The 16,008-nt window shown below is 36.2% G+C and overlaps 1 protein-coding gene across 4 annotated transcripts in view; it reads right to left on the bottom strand.

Annotated features, from left to right (window-relative positions):
- The window catches only part of Atp11b (ATPase phospholipid transporting 11B (putative)), a 95,813-nt gene that overhangs the window by 58,133 nt on the left and 21,672 nt on the right, over positions 1 to 16,008 (bottom strand). For all 4 annotated transcript variants that reach the window (XR_003377405.1, XM_026782240.1, XM_005343792.3 and 1 more), the window contains exons 5-7: positions 4,634 to 4,741; positions 4,275 to 4,403; positions 3,125 to 3,228 (exon numbers count right to left, since the gene is read on the bottom strand). Coding sequence is in view for 3 of the 4 variants with exons in the window: in XM_026782240.1 (XP_026638041.1) it covers positions 3,125 to 3,228; positions 4,275 to 4,403; positions 4,634 to 4,741 (341 nt within the window). In the remaining variant the exon portion in view is untranslated. The remainder of the gene's footprint in view (positions 1 to 3,124; positions 3,229 to 4,274; positions 4,404 to 4,633; positions 4,742 to 16,008) is intronic.

Here is a 16,008-nt window from a genome sequence, read left to right as displayed (position 1 = left end):
TGTGTGTGCAGGGGTGCAGCAGATGTCCTTTGTGTGTGTGTACAGGGTTGCAGCAGATGTCCTCGGGCACTCTGGCACTGTCTTACTCCTCTAAGGCAGCTTCTTCTCCAGACCTGATGCGGTCAGTCTTTTAAAGCGGCTACTAGCAACCTTCTATCCTATTGTCTCTGTCCCCATAGTACTGGGGTTACAAGCACAAGAGGCCACACCAGACTTGTTGCTTGTTCAAGGCCACAAATTGAAGTCCTAGGACATCATTGTGTTGCAACCCACCACTGAGCCATCTTTCCAGGCCCTAATCAACCTTTTATGGAAATTTTGTTGTTATTATTTTGGTGCTGGGGACTAAAGCTAGGTCTTACAGATGCTAGGAAAGCACAAACTAACTGAGCCACAGCTCCAGTACATCTTTGATATATACAAATCATCCAGTATTAGTGCTACACGGTAATTTTTTTAAAGTTAGACCTTAAGTTTTAAAAATTGATTTTTATTATTATTTATTATTTAATAAGTTTATTACTTACTATTATATATTTATTATTCTATCTGTGATTGAAGTAATTAATGAAATCTTCTCAAATTGACCATGTAACTATCACATGTCACTATTTTTATTAATCTACTTATCATAACTTCTAAATTACTACATAAAAATGCTTACATGACTTAGCCAACAATGAATGTTTATATATTTCACTATAGTTTACCAAATAAAGTTCCCTGTGACCTACAGATCATTGGGCCCATATGAAATATTTATTTTATCCATTCAACAAATGTTCAATGAGCAACTACCATGTATAAGATAAGCAGTGGAGGTAAAGTAGCAAGTTCAAACCTGTAGTAAAATCCCGAACTTCTTTAACTCTATAACCCTTTGTGGCTAAACTCTAGGGTGAATGGCCTGCTCCTATAGTGCGCTTCCATAGTCTAGATTTTCAGCTGCAGTCTCCACATCTGAAAGTAGCACCAAGTGTACAGCTGATTCAAGAGAACAACTACCTAAGTAAAAGTAAAAAAAAAACCAAAAACAAAAAAAACCCTCTGGACAAAGCTTCAAGTTAATCTTTAGGTAAAGACATTTCTAAAAAATTTTAATTTATTATTTTTTTGTGATATATATGGGCATTTTGCCGGCACATATGTCTACATACCACATACATGCATGCCTGATGCCCATGTGGTAGATAAATTTTAACATTCCCTTCCATATGTCTTCTCTACTGCCCTTCCCATTCCAAGCCAAATCTTTTATCTGCTGAAGAATTTGACTTTGTGTTTCTTTCTGATTTCTCATTTTTACTTCAGGGAGAGTTGTTTTTAATTCTCCTTGTTCCAGAGAAGTTTATGTATCCTGACTCCAGCCTAGACTTTAAATTTAGATCCAAATCTGCCAGTGTTTCCCTGCACACCTTTAAAAACTGATATCTTAACCAGTTTTTGTTTGTTTTTTGTTACCAAGCCAAATCCTGAAAGGACTTTGTTTTCTTTTTCCATATGCTGTTAACCTTGTTTCTGACATTCTAGTATGTGTTCAGCCCAGTTCTATGTTGTAATAAACCTTTTTGCAGTCCCTCGTCCTTTCTTCAAATCTGTTTTTTTCCAAAGTAAAAACAACTGTATAATTCTTATTTTCTGATCAGAAATATATACTATATACTGGCACACACATATATATTTTATAAACTGATTCAGATGAAATAAGATGGCAAAAAATTAACATTTTGTTGATGAGGGTTTTTTTGTTGTTGTTTTTTAATCATAAAAACACAAGTTAGAGTCATCTGTGAAGAGAACCTCAACTAAGAAAACGCCTTCATCTGGCCTACAGCAAATCAGTGTAGCATTTTCTAGATTATGGATTGATGTGGGAGGGCCAAGCCCACTGTGAGCAGGTGGTACTTGGTTGTATAAAAAAGCAAACTGGGAAAGCTATGGAGAGCAAACCAGTAACACTGTTCCTTCATGGTTCCTGCTCTCACTTCCCTGCACTGTGGACTATAGACTGTAAGATGAAGTAACCCTTTCCTCTTCAAGTTGCTTTTGGTCATGGTGTTGAAAGCAACAGAGAAGCAAACAAAGTCAATAACCATTAGGAATCTCACTATTTAACACTGTTAATGTTTGGGAGTATATATGCATTCTAGACTTCACATACACACATTTGAGCCCCTATATTAAAACCACAACCAGGGTCACGATGTAAATGTTTTTGGTAACATTTTCCTCTTAATATGTCCTATAAGAAGTATTTACTAGGCTGAGGAGATGGCTTAGTAGAGTTTGCTATCAAGCATGAGAATCAAGGTCCATCTTTAGTACCTAGATAAAAGCTGAGTGCAGCAGTGCACACCTGTAAACCTGATGCTGATGAGACAGAGACAGGCAGAACTCTGGAGCTCACTGACCAGCAGTCAGTCCTGCCCAATCTATGAACTCCAGGTTCAGTAACAGATCCTGTCTCAATAGGAGACAAGAAATAAGGTGGAAAATGATTGAGGAAGGCATTGCACATTGACCTTTGATCTCTATAGGCACGCACAAAGGTGCACACAGCCAACATGCCCACATACATAAGTGCTTGCTCTCACACACACAATCTAATGTAAAATTTTAATTGGTACCTTTTGCTTAGAATTCTATTAAATTTTGCCTTTTGTTTTTCACTTTAATTTCAGGGCTCACAAATATTATTATCAAATCAGAGTTTCATTTTAAAGGCCAACAAGATGTCTCATGAATGAAGGCACTCGCTGCCAAGTTTGATAACCTGAGTTCCCCAACACTCACATGTTAGACGGACAGAACAGACTCCTGAAAGTAGTCCTTTGACTTTCATATACACACAGTGGTATGCATGTGCCCAAACACATATGCACACAAAATATATAAAATGTCATAAAATTAAAAAAAATTATTTTATGCTTATGGTTACAAAAACAAGGTCTTGTTAATAGAAGCCAAGCTTCTATTAGGATTTTTAATATAAAATTAATAATTTTTATAAAATAATTTTATAAAAATAAATTTTATTATTAAAAATTTAATAAGATTCTATTAGAATCTTACTTCTAATAGAAGCTGTTAAGTGAGAATAAACTCACCAAATAATACCCCATACCTGTATAAGTCTGCTTCTGGCTGCTGGCATTCTATCACAGCTATGAGACTGTCCAGGTTGGCAACCGTTTGTAATACTGCTGTTTCTGGAACTGACACATGTGTCTGAAAAATGAAAGTTGAAGAGGATTAACGTGTACCTAAGTATGACCTCAGGTATCAACTGCTTCAAATGCCTTCTAAATGAAATCATGGCCTAGACTGTAGATCACTCTGCTAAGGTAACAGAGGAGAATCAATGAGATATAAGCAGGGACAAATGGGTTGTTGCATTCACCTGTATATGGAATCCATTACCAATCACAACTGTCTAAAGACTCATTACATCCTATTTAATAGGAGAAATGTGAATTTTCACACCTCTTTATTAGCCTCTGAAAACTGGGCAAATTTATACTTGTTTCTCACTAAAAATACATTAAACTGGGCATGGTGGTTCATATCTATAAGCTTAGTATTGCCTGAAGTTTAAAGCCAGGCTGGGTTAAAAAAAATAGGGAAAAATAGTATCAAAAGTATTAAAAGATTTTATTTTTCTTAAAACATTTTTCATTTCCACTTTCAACATGAACACAGCCAGGGTGAGATTGCCCTTAAATACATAACTTTTTTTTTTTACTTTTAAAAGTTATACTTGTTAAAATTTAAAACTTACTTGCATACATGTGTATGGAATCTGTGCAGATAAGTATGCAGATGTCAGATGTGCATGTGTGTAAAGAGTACAGAATTGACTTGGGAGTCATCTTCAATCTTTCTATCTTCCTTCCTGAGATGGGGTCTCTCACCAAACATAAAGCTTACCATTTTGGTCAGACTAACTGGTTATCAAGCTCCAGGGATTCCCGTCTAAACCTTCCCAGTGCTGTTGGGTCACAAGCATGTGCTATTGTGCCTGGCTTTTTATTGAGTAGATGTTAAGATCCAAACTTAAGATGCCAGTATTGTGTAACAAGTGCTTTACCAACATAGCAATTGTCTCAATCCAACAACTTCTGAAATTTTTTTAAAAAGTTTCAGTAACTTAAAAAAAACAAAAACAAAACCACTTTATTAGGACAAACTTGATCACTTCACCAACAGAAAAAATATTATAAACATGAAATGTTATATCCACCCAGAACAATACTGACACATATATATGAGCAAACCTTCAGGTTTGTCTCTCCATCCAAACTGGCAGTTGTAACATGACATGAACCATCGAGTCGATCTGAGGACAGAAGCACCAAATCTGCAGGGAAAATTTCATCTTTGGCTATACGGACAATATCACCCACCTAGGAGATTAGGAGAGAAGGGATCACACATGCTTTAAAAGGCAAGGATTTGTTTTCATTAACTTTTTATGTAGTTTTTGAAATGTAGAAGACAGTCAGGGGCTTGAGCATGTGAAGTAAATACTCTGCCACTGATACACACACAGAGGATTTTATTTTATATATATATTTAAATTAAGACTAAAACTATGACACCAAATATAATTCTACACGATTTTCCATCTACATACCCGAATGTTTTTTGATCTGGTTTTCACAAGGCCACCACTTCTAACAACATAAACAGGAGCTCCATTTACTTCATTATCTGAGTTGTGGCGTAACCAGTCTTCATATCCCTGTAAATAAGCACAGAAGAAAAATTACCCTATCAGAATATTTTTAAAGATACTTTATCAAATGAGAAAACAAATACCCCCCCCACACAATTTCCCTGAAACATTCACTAGAATTCTATTAGATTACTTAAATGCCTACAAAGATAATGACATTTCTGACATTATTCTTACCAGAAACATTATCTCTCTGTTTTCATTACATACATGCTCCTAGTGTTCTGAGATCTTGACCTTCCTTGTTTTCCTGTGAAGGTTTCTCCTGTTACCTTTTTGAGTTTTTCCAATAATCTTAGCAATAAAATTATTCTATTTATTTCTATGTGTTCAAATAATATAAAATATGCTGGTAATTCTAAAATATCTTTTCTCCAACTCCTACTGCTTCTGGAGTCCAAAAGTGAATATTTAACTACATTACTAATATCTCCACTTGAGGACTCATAAATATCTTTTTTTGATACTCTGACATAAAACATGTGTGTTTGTGTGTTTCCTAGTCATTTTCACCCTCACCCCGAGAAACCTTCCTCTCAACAAGCTCACTCCTGTGATGTCTTTTTGTGTGTATGACCCATTCAGTTTAATTTTGGTTGCTGGCATGGGCATGTGTGTGTGTGGGGTGGTGGTGGTGGTGGTATACATTTATTCTTTTATCTACAAATAAATGTCACCTTCAACCCTCATCAAAGAACTTCTCTTTATAACAGAGATCACTACAGAGAACCAAAATCAATCAAAATGCAAAGTTGTAGAGCCAGAACTCAACAGATGTACAGAATACCCACACACCTAACACTCAGGAAACATTGCAGAAGAGGAGGCAGAGAGTGTTCAGGGAACTTGGTTGACACTGTGTCTGCTAAGCAATACCAGAAGCTACACCCATGAAGTCTCACCAATATGACTGTCCAAACATGAGCTAAGCAAGGAGGACACCAATAAACATGCCAAATTGCATGCAGGAAAAGTCCATGAAGTCTCAAGCCTACACAAAGAACTACAGGCAACTGTTTAAAGCTTGGAGAGGAGAGGTAGTACTCTCCAGGAAGAGCACACCTGGTTGCTCAGTGCCAAACAGTCATCTCTGAAAACACACAAACAAGTACCATTACATGGACTCAAACAGGTTATATTTAGAAACAAACAAACATATATAAATACACATATGCATGCAATAAGAATTGATGAAAAAGAGGCCATGAATTTGAAGGACAGTTGGGAGGCATATATGTAGTAGGGTTTGGAGGGAGGAAAGGGAAGGATGAAATGTTGTAATTAAAATACAATCTTTAAGAAAATGGAAGAAAAAGAAAGGAAGTAAGAAAGAAAGAGAGAGACACACACTTCTTCTCAGTATTCATTAACTCATATTTCCTTAGTAAAGTGTGGGGCTCATAAATATCTTAAGGATATTCAGAGCTGATTTTGGATTCTATTGCATCCTAAAGTCCATATTGACAAATGCCATGGCTAAACATGCCAAAAGCCCAGGATGACATTTGTGACTTCTGTATTTTCCTAAAACTATTCAATCATTAAATGACTTTTATGTACAAATAATGTTTTAAGTCATACAGCATACATTCACTCAGCATTGTTGCAGGCAACAAACAGAAGCAAAACAAAACAAAACAAAAACCAACCAAACTTCAAATCTGAAGTTGATTTCTTTTCCTTTCTTAAAATATAGACCACAGAACTAATTATAATTTAAAATACAAAACTTTTTAAGCCCTGGCATGATATGACAAGGGAAAAATTCCACATCTTACATCACATGTAAAACATTATTTTATACATAAAATATTAGAAACTAATGCATAAAATTACCTTCAGGGTAAGAACATAAAGTACAATAGGGGAACTCCCCACCCCAGAACATCACAGCTATTACTAAGGCTGTTGGTTGCTCTCCACAAACAGATGGTAAGGCCCTATTCTGAAGATAAAACTTATGGCACTGAACACAAAGATGTAGAGTTGGTATCTAACTAGAAACCTCACTCCTACTGACTAGAGTTTATGGTACATGAAGATACTTTGCACACTGAGAAAGTAATCAACAATATTGTCCAGGTATAAGCCCTAAGACATACACCAGAGACCTGACCATAAGATAAACTAGTACAACAATGGCATATTATAGGAGTAACCAATAACTTTCTGATTGGATTTAAGGCACACTCCATGAAGTGGAACGTATACCCAACACTGCTAAAGTAGCCAAGAACCTGAGGAAAACCTAATACCATTATTCTGGTAAATGAACATAGCAACAAAATGACTCCTAATGACATACTGCTATACCCATAGATCAGTGACTTGCTCAGCCCTCATTAGAGAAGTTTCTTCTTGCAGTAAATGGGAATCAACACAAATACCCACAACTAAGTAATATGCAATAGATGAAAGACTGTGTAGCACTAAGTCCTAAATGGGTGTCTTCAGCAAAGCCCTCTTGTCAAGGCTCAGGGAGCTATGTAGAAGAGCTTGCAGAAAGCTTATAAGAGCTGGAGGTGATAAATCAAATTACTGATAGTTGTTTTTTGACAGTCTACTTTTTTGGGAGAAAACATTTTGGGAAAGCACTGTAAGACATCTAAATTATATTGGTCAATTTTTAAGCCACAATATGTCAATTTTAGAAAAAAGCTGAGACTTAAAATATCATTTCTGAGGCTAGGAAAAAAGTTTACTTCCCTTTATAGTCAGATAAAAGCAAAGCAGTAACAAAAAATGCATTAACCTTTTAATATAAGTTCCTAAATTCTAATTCATTTTGTACTTTATTGCCAGATTCATCCCAATTCATTGTTTTAGTTGAGTAGCCTGCTGAAAACCATTTCACTGAATCTCAGTGTTTACAGCAAAGAATCTTTCAGTTACCTTAAATGCTATCACCATTTCAAATATCTTAGCATTTTTCTAAACAAGCTCAAACAGATGATTTTCCTCAATAATCTATGATTTACCAGAGCAATGCTGTGGTTGATACTTTGTGATCTGACAAAGCTTGCCTGAAGATCAGAGTGTAGAGTTTGCTACTCGTTAGCCATAGAGGCCAGGCTGTGATGGCACACACCTTTAATCCCAGAGGGGTGCAGAAGTAGACAGAATTCTGTGACTTCAAGGCCACACTGGGCTACACTAGAGTAATCCAGTCTAAAAGAGAAACAGAGCCAGGTGATGTTGTCTCACACCTTTAATTCCAGCACTAGGGAGGTAGAAACAGGAAGGAATATGGCTGGGCAGAGAGGAATGTAAGGCAGGAGCTCAGCCTGTTTGGCCTGAGGATTTATGGAAACAGGATCTTTCCCCCTTCAATCTGAGGATATGGTAGAGGTAAGAAATCTCTCTAGTGACTGACTCCTTTACTTCTTTGATATTTCAGCATTTACCCCATTATCTGACTCCAGGGTTTTATTACTAAGACCAATTAGAATTCATGCTACATCTGGTGCCCAATGTGGAGCACAAATTCAGGAAAAAGCCATTTGCCTGTGCTTTTGCAGCCACCAGAACAAGCCGGAGCTATACTTGGTTGGAGTCACTGCCCTACTGGCTAGGTTTTCCTCTCTCACAGTGGGTTCTGAGCTTTCCTTAGACCCCTCTTCTTAGGCTACTGCAAAACTAGCTGCCTTGAAACCACTCATGTTTCTACTGTTCTACACAGCAACAATCAGCCTTACATCTTCATTGCCATCAGCAGCAGATTTGGTGAGACAATTGGGAATTCTTAAAGACAGGAATTATTTAAAAGAGAGGTTTTTCCCCCATGTTAAAAATGGAAACACTATTAAAATGGAGAGTTAAGTCTCTGTATGATTACAAACTACATGGTTTAAAATTAGAAAAATTAAATCAATTAAATGAAGAGATAATTAACTTAATCTGCATTGAAATAATGTTAATTATCATTTTCCTTATTGTTGGTTTAATAATTATTGGTTTATCTCTTAAAAAGTTGGTTGATATGAGCACAAACACACAGGCCTTAGAAAAACTTATTAAAAGAGATCATAGAGCTATTCAGATCCAGACAGAGGAGTTTACAAGAGAACCAATTTCAGCCTTACATTATAAGGTTAGTGAGGAATAGCCTAAGGTTTTCAAACAACCAAACTTAATTTATCCAGTCACCTTATAAGAAGTGACAAATGCCAAATATCTATAAGTCTGTTTAAGTGTTCACTGGAATTCTGTGGAAATGCTAGATTTAGGGAGATTCAAGGAAGCAATAGCCTCATATGGCATGAATTCACCTTTTGTGAAGCAGATGTTATACTAATAGTCAACTTAAAATAGAATTATTCCTCAAGACTGGAGAGAATTGGTTATAGCAGTCTTGGAGCCTAGTCCTCAATTACAATGGAGGACCTGGTGGAAAGATGAGGCTAAAACCATTGAACAACAAAGTAGGGCTAGAGGTATTGAAATTTCCCAAGACCAACTTCTTGGAGAGGGAGATTATGCTAATGTACAAAGCTAATCTCTATATCATGAGCACACCCTTGTTTTATGCCATCTAGCAGCTTTGAATGCTTGGGATAGAATTGAAGAGGTAGGAAAGAAAATTGAGTCATTCACTAAAGTGATATAGGACCGAAAAGAAACCTTAGCTGATTCCTTAAAAGTTTGACTTCAGCAGTAAATAGACTAATACCAAATTTAGAAGTCAGACAAATAATAATTGAATCTCTGGCTTTTGCAAATGCTAATTCACAATGCAAATGGATAATCAGGCTGTTAAAGGCAAGATCAGCACCCTTGGAGGAATAGATTAGCTATATAATCAATATTGAATCTCATGACCATGATGATGCTTGGATAAGAGAGATGATTCATTTCCAGAGGTTTGAAGAAAAAAAGGAAATGCCAAGTGTTTCAATGTCAGTAAACAAGGTCACCTAAAAAGGGATTGTAAACACGCATTCCTAGAAACAGTGTTTTTTCTAAGCATAATCCAAACAGAACTCTCTCTTTTGGATAATGCAGAAGGTGTGGCAAAGGCAGACATTGGACTAATGAATGCAGATCAACAAGGGTCAGTCAAGGTAACCCTTTGCCATCAGAAAATGCTTTGAAGGGCCTCTCAAAGGTTCCCATGTCAAGTTTGTTTCCAATTTCCTGTCACTGTTGACCAGAGCAATTAAAGAACCTAATGCTTATTGTAAAAAACCATACTGCTCTGGATAATAAAACAGCTTTACAAAATAAAAGTTTCAGGAGAAACCATAAACCAAAATTGATAAAGGCCAGATTTGAACAAGAGAAACCTCTTAATGAGAAAAAAATTGATAGTTCATCAAACGGTGAGACCATGCAATCTAAACTAACTTACATAACTTAACAAATTCTTTTCATTTGATCAGATGTAACTTGCCAAGAGGGAATCTCCCCAAAAATTAGGGTTGGAGAAGGGTTTTGTTTTTGTCTTTTCAAAAGAATGAAGGAATCCAGCTAAGGAATCTGAAGACCACTGGACAAATGAGACATGTGAAGAAAAAGAACAAATTATCTAAAAAAAAATTTCCCAAGAAAAAGAGTATATTGGCTGGGTGGTGGTGGCGCACGCCTTTAATCCCAGCACTCGGGAGGCAGAGGCAGGCAGATCTCTGTGAGTTCGAGGTCAGCCTGGTCTACAAGAGCTAGTTCCAGGACAGGAACCAAAAAGCTACGGAGAAACCCTGTCTCGAAAAATCCGAAAAAAAAAGAAAGAAAAAGAGTATATTGACCTATTAGTGTATCACATTTTCAACAGAATAAAATGTCATAAATCTTCCCAATTGTTTGTTTCTGCTATTCCCTACAGACATATAATACAAATGATCTTTATGGAGTCACAGTCCAGTTAAAGATTAAAGCTGGCTTTGGAGTTGAAGTGTGACTCTCTCCTTCTCTAAACCCAAGCATGCTTATTAAAGGAAAAATCCAAAATCTTTGTCTCAAGTCAAAAGAGCCATCTGATATGGAACATAAGAAAGACAAAAATTTAGGGACTATTTTATTGCCACTAATCTCTTAATTCTTTGGCTGTATTTTGACTGTTTAAAGCTTTTCTTAGGGTATAAATATCTCAAAATTTATAAGATATTAACTTTTCATCATGATATTAATGGCCATATAGAGTATTAACTGATTCATCTTGTTTTCTGTACATGATTTTGAGTTTCAGTCTCTATCAGTTTTCTGCAGTGAACCATGACCATGCCTACATGCAACCTTTGAAGTCTCCAAAAGGAGGATGGGGCCCCACAACAACAATTCTACCAGGACTACAATAACAGCACTAAGCTGAAAAATACCACTTAAAGATTGGCTTGGACTACAAACTGCTCAGGACAATGTTGAGGCAGATAGTTGAGATGATCCATCCTCTCAATTCTAGCCAGGACTTGACAAGTTCTGGACTTTCCCATTATGCAGAACAAGACAAGAAATGATACAGTTACCTCTCCCAGGACTTGACAACCCCAATTTTTCTTCCAGAGTTCTCTAAAGATGCTGTTGTCCCAAGACATCAGAACATAAATTTAAGAACACAACACCCACATTCCCAGAAGGTAGAGTGGTGGGTTTTGGTTTTTCATTGTGTTATGGATATCTGTCATTATTTGTGGTGGTTGGTTAGATGTTGTTGCTGGTAATGGTCAAGAAAAAGTTGAACATAGATTCAGGGTTCTTGTTTTGAAAAGAAAAAAGGAGGTATATAGATATGATAGGATAAAAGGTAGATTTTTTTAATCTACAATGAAAAGGAAAAGGTGGATATAGAAATAGGATAAAAAGGTAGACTTCAATATTGAAGCTACCTTTAAACCAAAAAAGTAACTTATAGTCATAAATATTTTACATTGATATGGATTTTTTATATTGATACAAATTTATGATTTTTGTTAGAACATACTGTACATATGTTTCTGATCTGGTTCAATGTATTGTACCTATACAGCTCATTTAACAATGTAATGCAAATTTCTAGTCATTGAAAGTTATTATTACCAACTATCTAGGATAATAAAGAAATACAGGTTAGTAATTAGTCACCTATTACAATCAAACTTGTAATCATATCAGGAATGTTTTAAAGATCAAACAGATTTATTTTATATAGACAGATCATCTTCAAATACTTAAGAGATCTACAGAATATGGCACTTTAAAATGTTTTAATAACATAGGTTCCTTTCTTTCTTTCTTTCTTTCTTTCTTTCTTTCTTTCTTTCTTTCTTTCTTTCTTTCTTTCTTTCTTTCTTTTTTTAATGACATGTCTGCTCCTGACAGTAGCAATCTACTTTAGAGAAGATGATGGGTATGGAAGAAACTCCATATGGAATTTACTTTGTGAAAAAAGTTAGCCACTGGGCAAGAAAGTACCCTTGCTTCAACTGCTGACAGAATGCTGTACAAGTTGGTCAAGCAGGATACATGTAAGCGGAGACTGCTCTTACATTTCCCGGCTGCCCAGACCCGAATCATCACACAGAATCCTTTTCTGACCAGGAGAGTTACTTAAAAAGCTAAGTAGTTTGGTTAGGATTACGGCTTTGCCTTTTGACTCCATCTGGTCCAACATGGCAGAGGTACATTCACCACCAGCTCTGCAAGCCATTCTCACTGCCTCAGCTCCAGGGACACAGTGGATTTATGTCGCCACTATTAAACAAACAGTGGGTTTATGTTGCCGCTGTTAAACAAACCCATTCAAGTGCTCTATAACAGAACTTCCAGAAAGAGCCAGAGCCATTTGTGCCACCAACATGAACCAGGGAGCTGTTTCTTAAAGGAGCCATGTAGTTTTTTGCTGCTAACACTGAGTCAGGAAGCCTTCTCTTAAAGGAAGTGCACCTCTGCTTGCCTCTAGCAAGCAGAGCCCACCCAAAGTCATACTTAACTTTGTTCTTTTATGTCTGGAATTCCTTCCCAAGCACTCTCAGGTTTTATGTGGATGTAGTTGGCCTGATGTTGGGCACCAATTTGTAGTTGTACCAATGAGTTTCACAATAGCATGGAATGGAGTAGTATAACAAAAGTTTATTTATTTGGGTATAAACTCAAAGTAATAGTAGTGATCCGCAGTCCTCTGTGTGTGCTGGGAACTGGAACCAAATCCAGAAGCAAAAGGGCCATGCAGGTTTTTCATTGGCACTTAATTAGTACATGAGACCACGTCCAAAGTGGGCTGGTATCTTAAAGGCTATTGGCTGAAGGTGTTCCCACAACAGATACAAGAGAAAGTGACTGCCAAACTTTGCCAAGATAAAGTAGGATAGCCCTTCAGAATACCCTGCTTTACACAAAAGTCTGTCATATATGCTAGGCCTGTAGGCCAAAGATGGATGCCCCAATGTTGCAGAGGAATTGTGACTATCCAGACAGCAAGTTGTTTCTGTCATTGCTCACATTTTTTTGGAAGTTGCTTGTTTGCACATCTTGCTTACTCAGTTAATATTATTTCCTTCTCAGGTGTCTGAGGAAGTTGAAGACTAGATTGGTATAATTTTCCTTGTTCACAGATTCAGAAAAAACATTCACTAAAGATATGTAAAATGTATAAGATTGAGAAACATCAAAAGATAGTTTTAGATGGTAATACAAGTTAGGTTAGAAAGCAAATTAGGTACAACCTTTTGAACTTACCAAAATAGGATATATAGAGAGTATTTTCTCTAAATTTGTCAAATGTTTATGGACTAGACATTGCTGATGAATTTATTGCCTGTATATACTATATATCATTATTATACTTATTGTATATAGTTTTTCTTATATTCGTTATAACCTTTTCTATTTTAGACAGAAAAAAAGGGGAAAGAAATGTGGTGATATTTTGTCTGTGATCTGACAAATAAAGCTTGCCTAAAGATAGGAGTGTGGAGCTAGCCATAGAGGTCAGGCTGTGGTGGCACACACCTTTAATCTCAGGTAGAAGCAGACAGATCTCTGTGAGTTTAAGGCCACACTGGGCTATACTAGATTGATTCAGTCTAAAAGAGAAACAGAGCCAGGTAGTGCTGTCTCACACCATTAATCCTAGTACTTGAGAGTCACAGGTCTTTAATCCCAGCACTAGAGGAGGTGGAGAAGGAAGAAATATGTCTAGGCAGAGAGACAAATAAAAGGTGGGAAGAGACAGGAGCTTAGCCCATTTAGTCTGATGATTCATGGAGACAGGATCTTTCCCACTTTGATCCTAGGATCTGGTAGAGGTAAAAAGTCCCTCTAGTGGCTGGCTCTTTTACTTCTCTGATCTTTCAGCATTTACTCCATTATCTGACTCTAGGTTTTTATTATTAAGACCAATTAAAATTCAAGCTACACAATGTATCTCACAATACATGATTAGAAAAGACACAATATACAATACAGCTGGAAAAAATTAAATTTGATAAGTGGTAATAGAGCATTTTCCTTACAAACCAGATTAAAGAGAAGAGAATAAGGAAACATTTACTTGGATAATTTCTCCAAATTTTGTCCGATAGATCCATAGTGATAGATACATAAACTTGAACAATATATAAATGCATCTGTGTGTTTATTAAATGAGTAAAACTTAGAAACTCTTATTATATGAGTAAACATAGGTTTCTGAAATCTAGAAAGACCAATAGAGAGAAGAAAATGAATGAATTGTATCAGAACAAATATTCCCTTTGAACATTTGCATTTTACCCCCTTTGTCTTTACTGTCTGGCTTTTATTTAAACTTAGTACTCATCTGTAGCAACCATATTAACAGAAGTGTGAAGTGTTTGCTTCCTCCCTTTAGATTATATATATTTTTAACCAATTTTGGAAAGTGAAATGTGGTCAATTATCATTACTAAACTAATTTTACAAAGATGCATCCATCAAAATGTTTTCAACTTAGTTAATAGTATCATTTTTTAGTTAAATGCAGTCCACAGTTGGCCAAATATTTATTGAGAGTTAAGAATCAAAATTACTATATTTTCCTTTGCTTTAGTAAGTATTTAACAGGATTATTCATTCATTTATTCAGCAAATGTTTATCAAAGTCCCCACACATGAATGGTTTTGGTCTATCAGTCACTGAAAACACAAGGCAGTCTCTGCCGTGGCTGTGCTAAACATCTGAACAAAAAATAACAGAACACAAGTTCATGACAAATGATATGAACAGAGAATATTTAAAAAGGAAATGGAGAAAGGTAAATAGCCAGGAACAGTCAAAGCTTAATAGTTGAAAAAAATCAGGGGCTGAGTTATGCAATTATGTGGAAGAACCTTTCAAGAAAGGTAGATGACAAGTCATAAATCTGTGTAATAGAAGCATGCTTTCTGTGTTTGATGACGAGATGAGGAGTGTGGTCAAAGACAGAGTAGCAGTAAAAAAAAATGTAGGAAGCAGGAACTACACTGTGTATGTCTCCATTAATGACTAAAGACACTGACATTTGAAGAGAATTCCCTCTACAGCTTTAAACAGAAGGGTAGCATGATCCAATGTTAAGAGCTCAATTCAGTTACTACAAGAAACAGGGAGGTTAAGAGTAGAAGTAAAAGATTATTGAGAGAATAACACAGTGGTCTAGGAAAGAGATGCTGGTTATTTAAACTAATTAGGTACATTTTAAAAGCAGAGGTAGAAGCAGTCAAAGAACTGTAGAACCATTAATAAACTAGGGAGCAGTAGGAGCAGAATGGCTTCACAGGGGAAAACAGTTCTATGTAAGATTCTTGTGAGGTTTCAAATGGAAGTATACAAATGAGTGTGTGTGTGTGTGTGTGTGTGTGTGTGTGTGTGTGTGTGTGTGTGTGTGTGTTTATATGGCTCTAATAGGTTTAGGTTGTAAACTTGAGAACATCAACATAGAGACTGACCAGAAATCACCTAGTGAAAATATACAAGACAAGCCCAAAGGACAAATGTATGTTACTCTGATGAAATAAATGACACTTGTAAAACTAAGAAAATATGTAACTGAAGTGATTAAGATGTTTACTGAATAATACAAACAAATCTTAGTCTCCAATAGGAGAAAAAGAAAGAGAAATCAAATTTGGTGAGAGGTAAGGCTACTATTCTGACATACTAGTTATATGACATAATTGATAATCTATAGACACTTATCCTTTATTTTTCAACAAAAATAAAATAGTGTTGGTGGAATGGCTCAAGAGGTAAAGGCACCTGCTACTAAGCCTGATGACTTAGGCTCAGTACTTGGGATCTACATGGTAGTAGGAGGAAGAATTGACTCCCATGAGTTGTCCTCTGGCCTTCACCAGCAAATTATGGC

Source organism: Microtus ochrogaster, chromosome 1, assembly GCF_000317375.1.
Source record: "Microtus ochrogaster isolate Prairie Vole_2 chromosome 1, MicOch1.0, whole genome shotgun sequence".
Lineage (NCBI taxonomy): Eukaryota > Metazoa > Chordata > Mammalia > Rodentia > Cricetidae > Microtus > Microtus ochrogaster.
The sequence above is the reverse complement of the archived record's forward strand: the minus strand, read 5'-3'. Positions and strand labels throughout refer to the sequence as shown.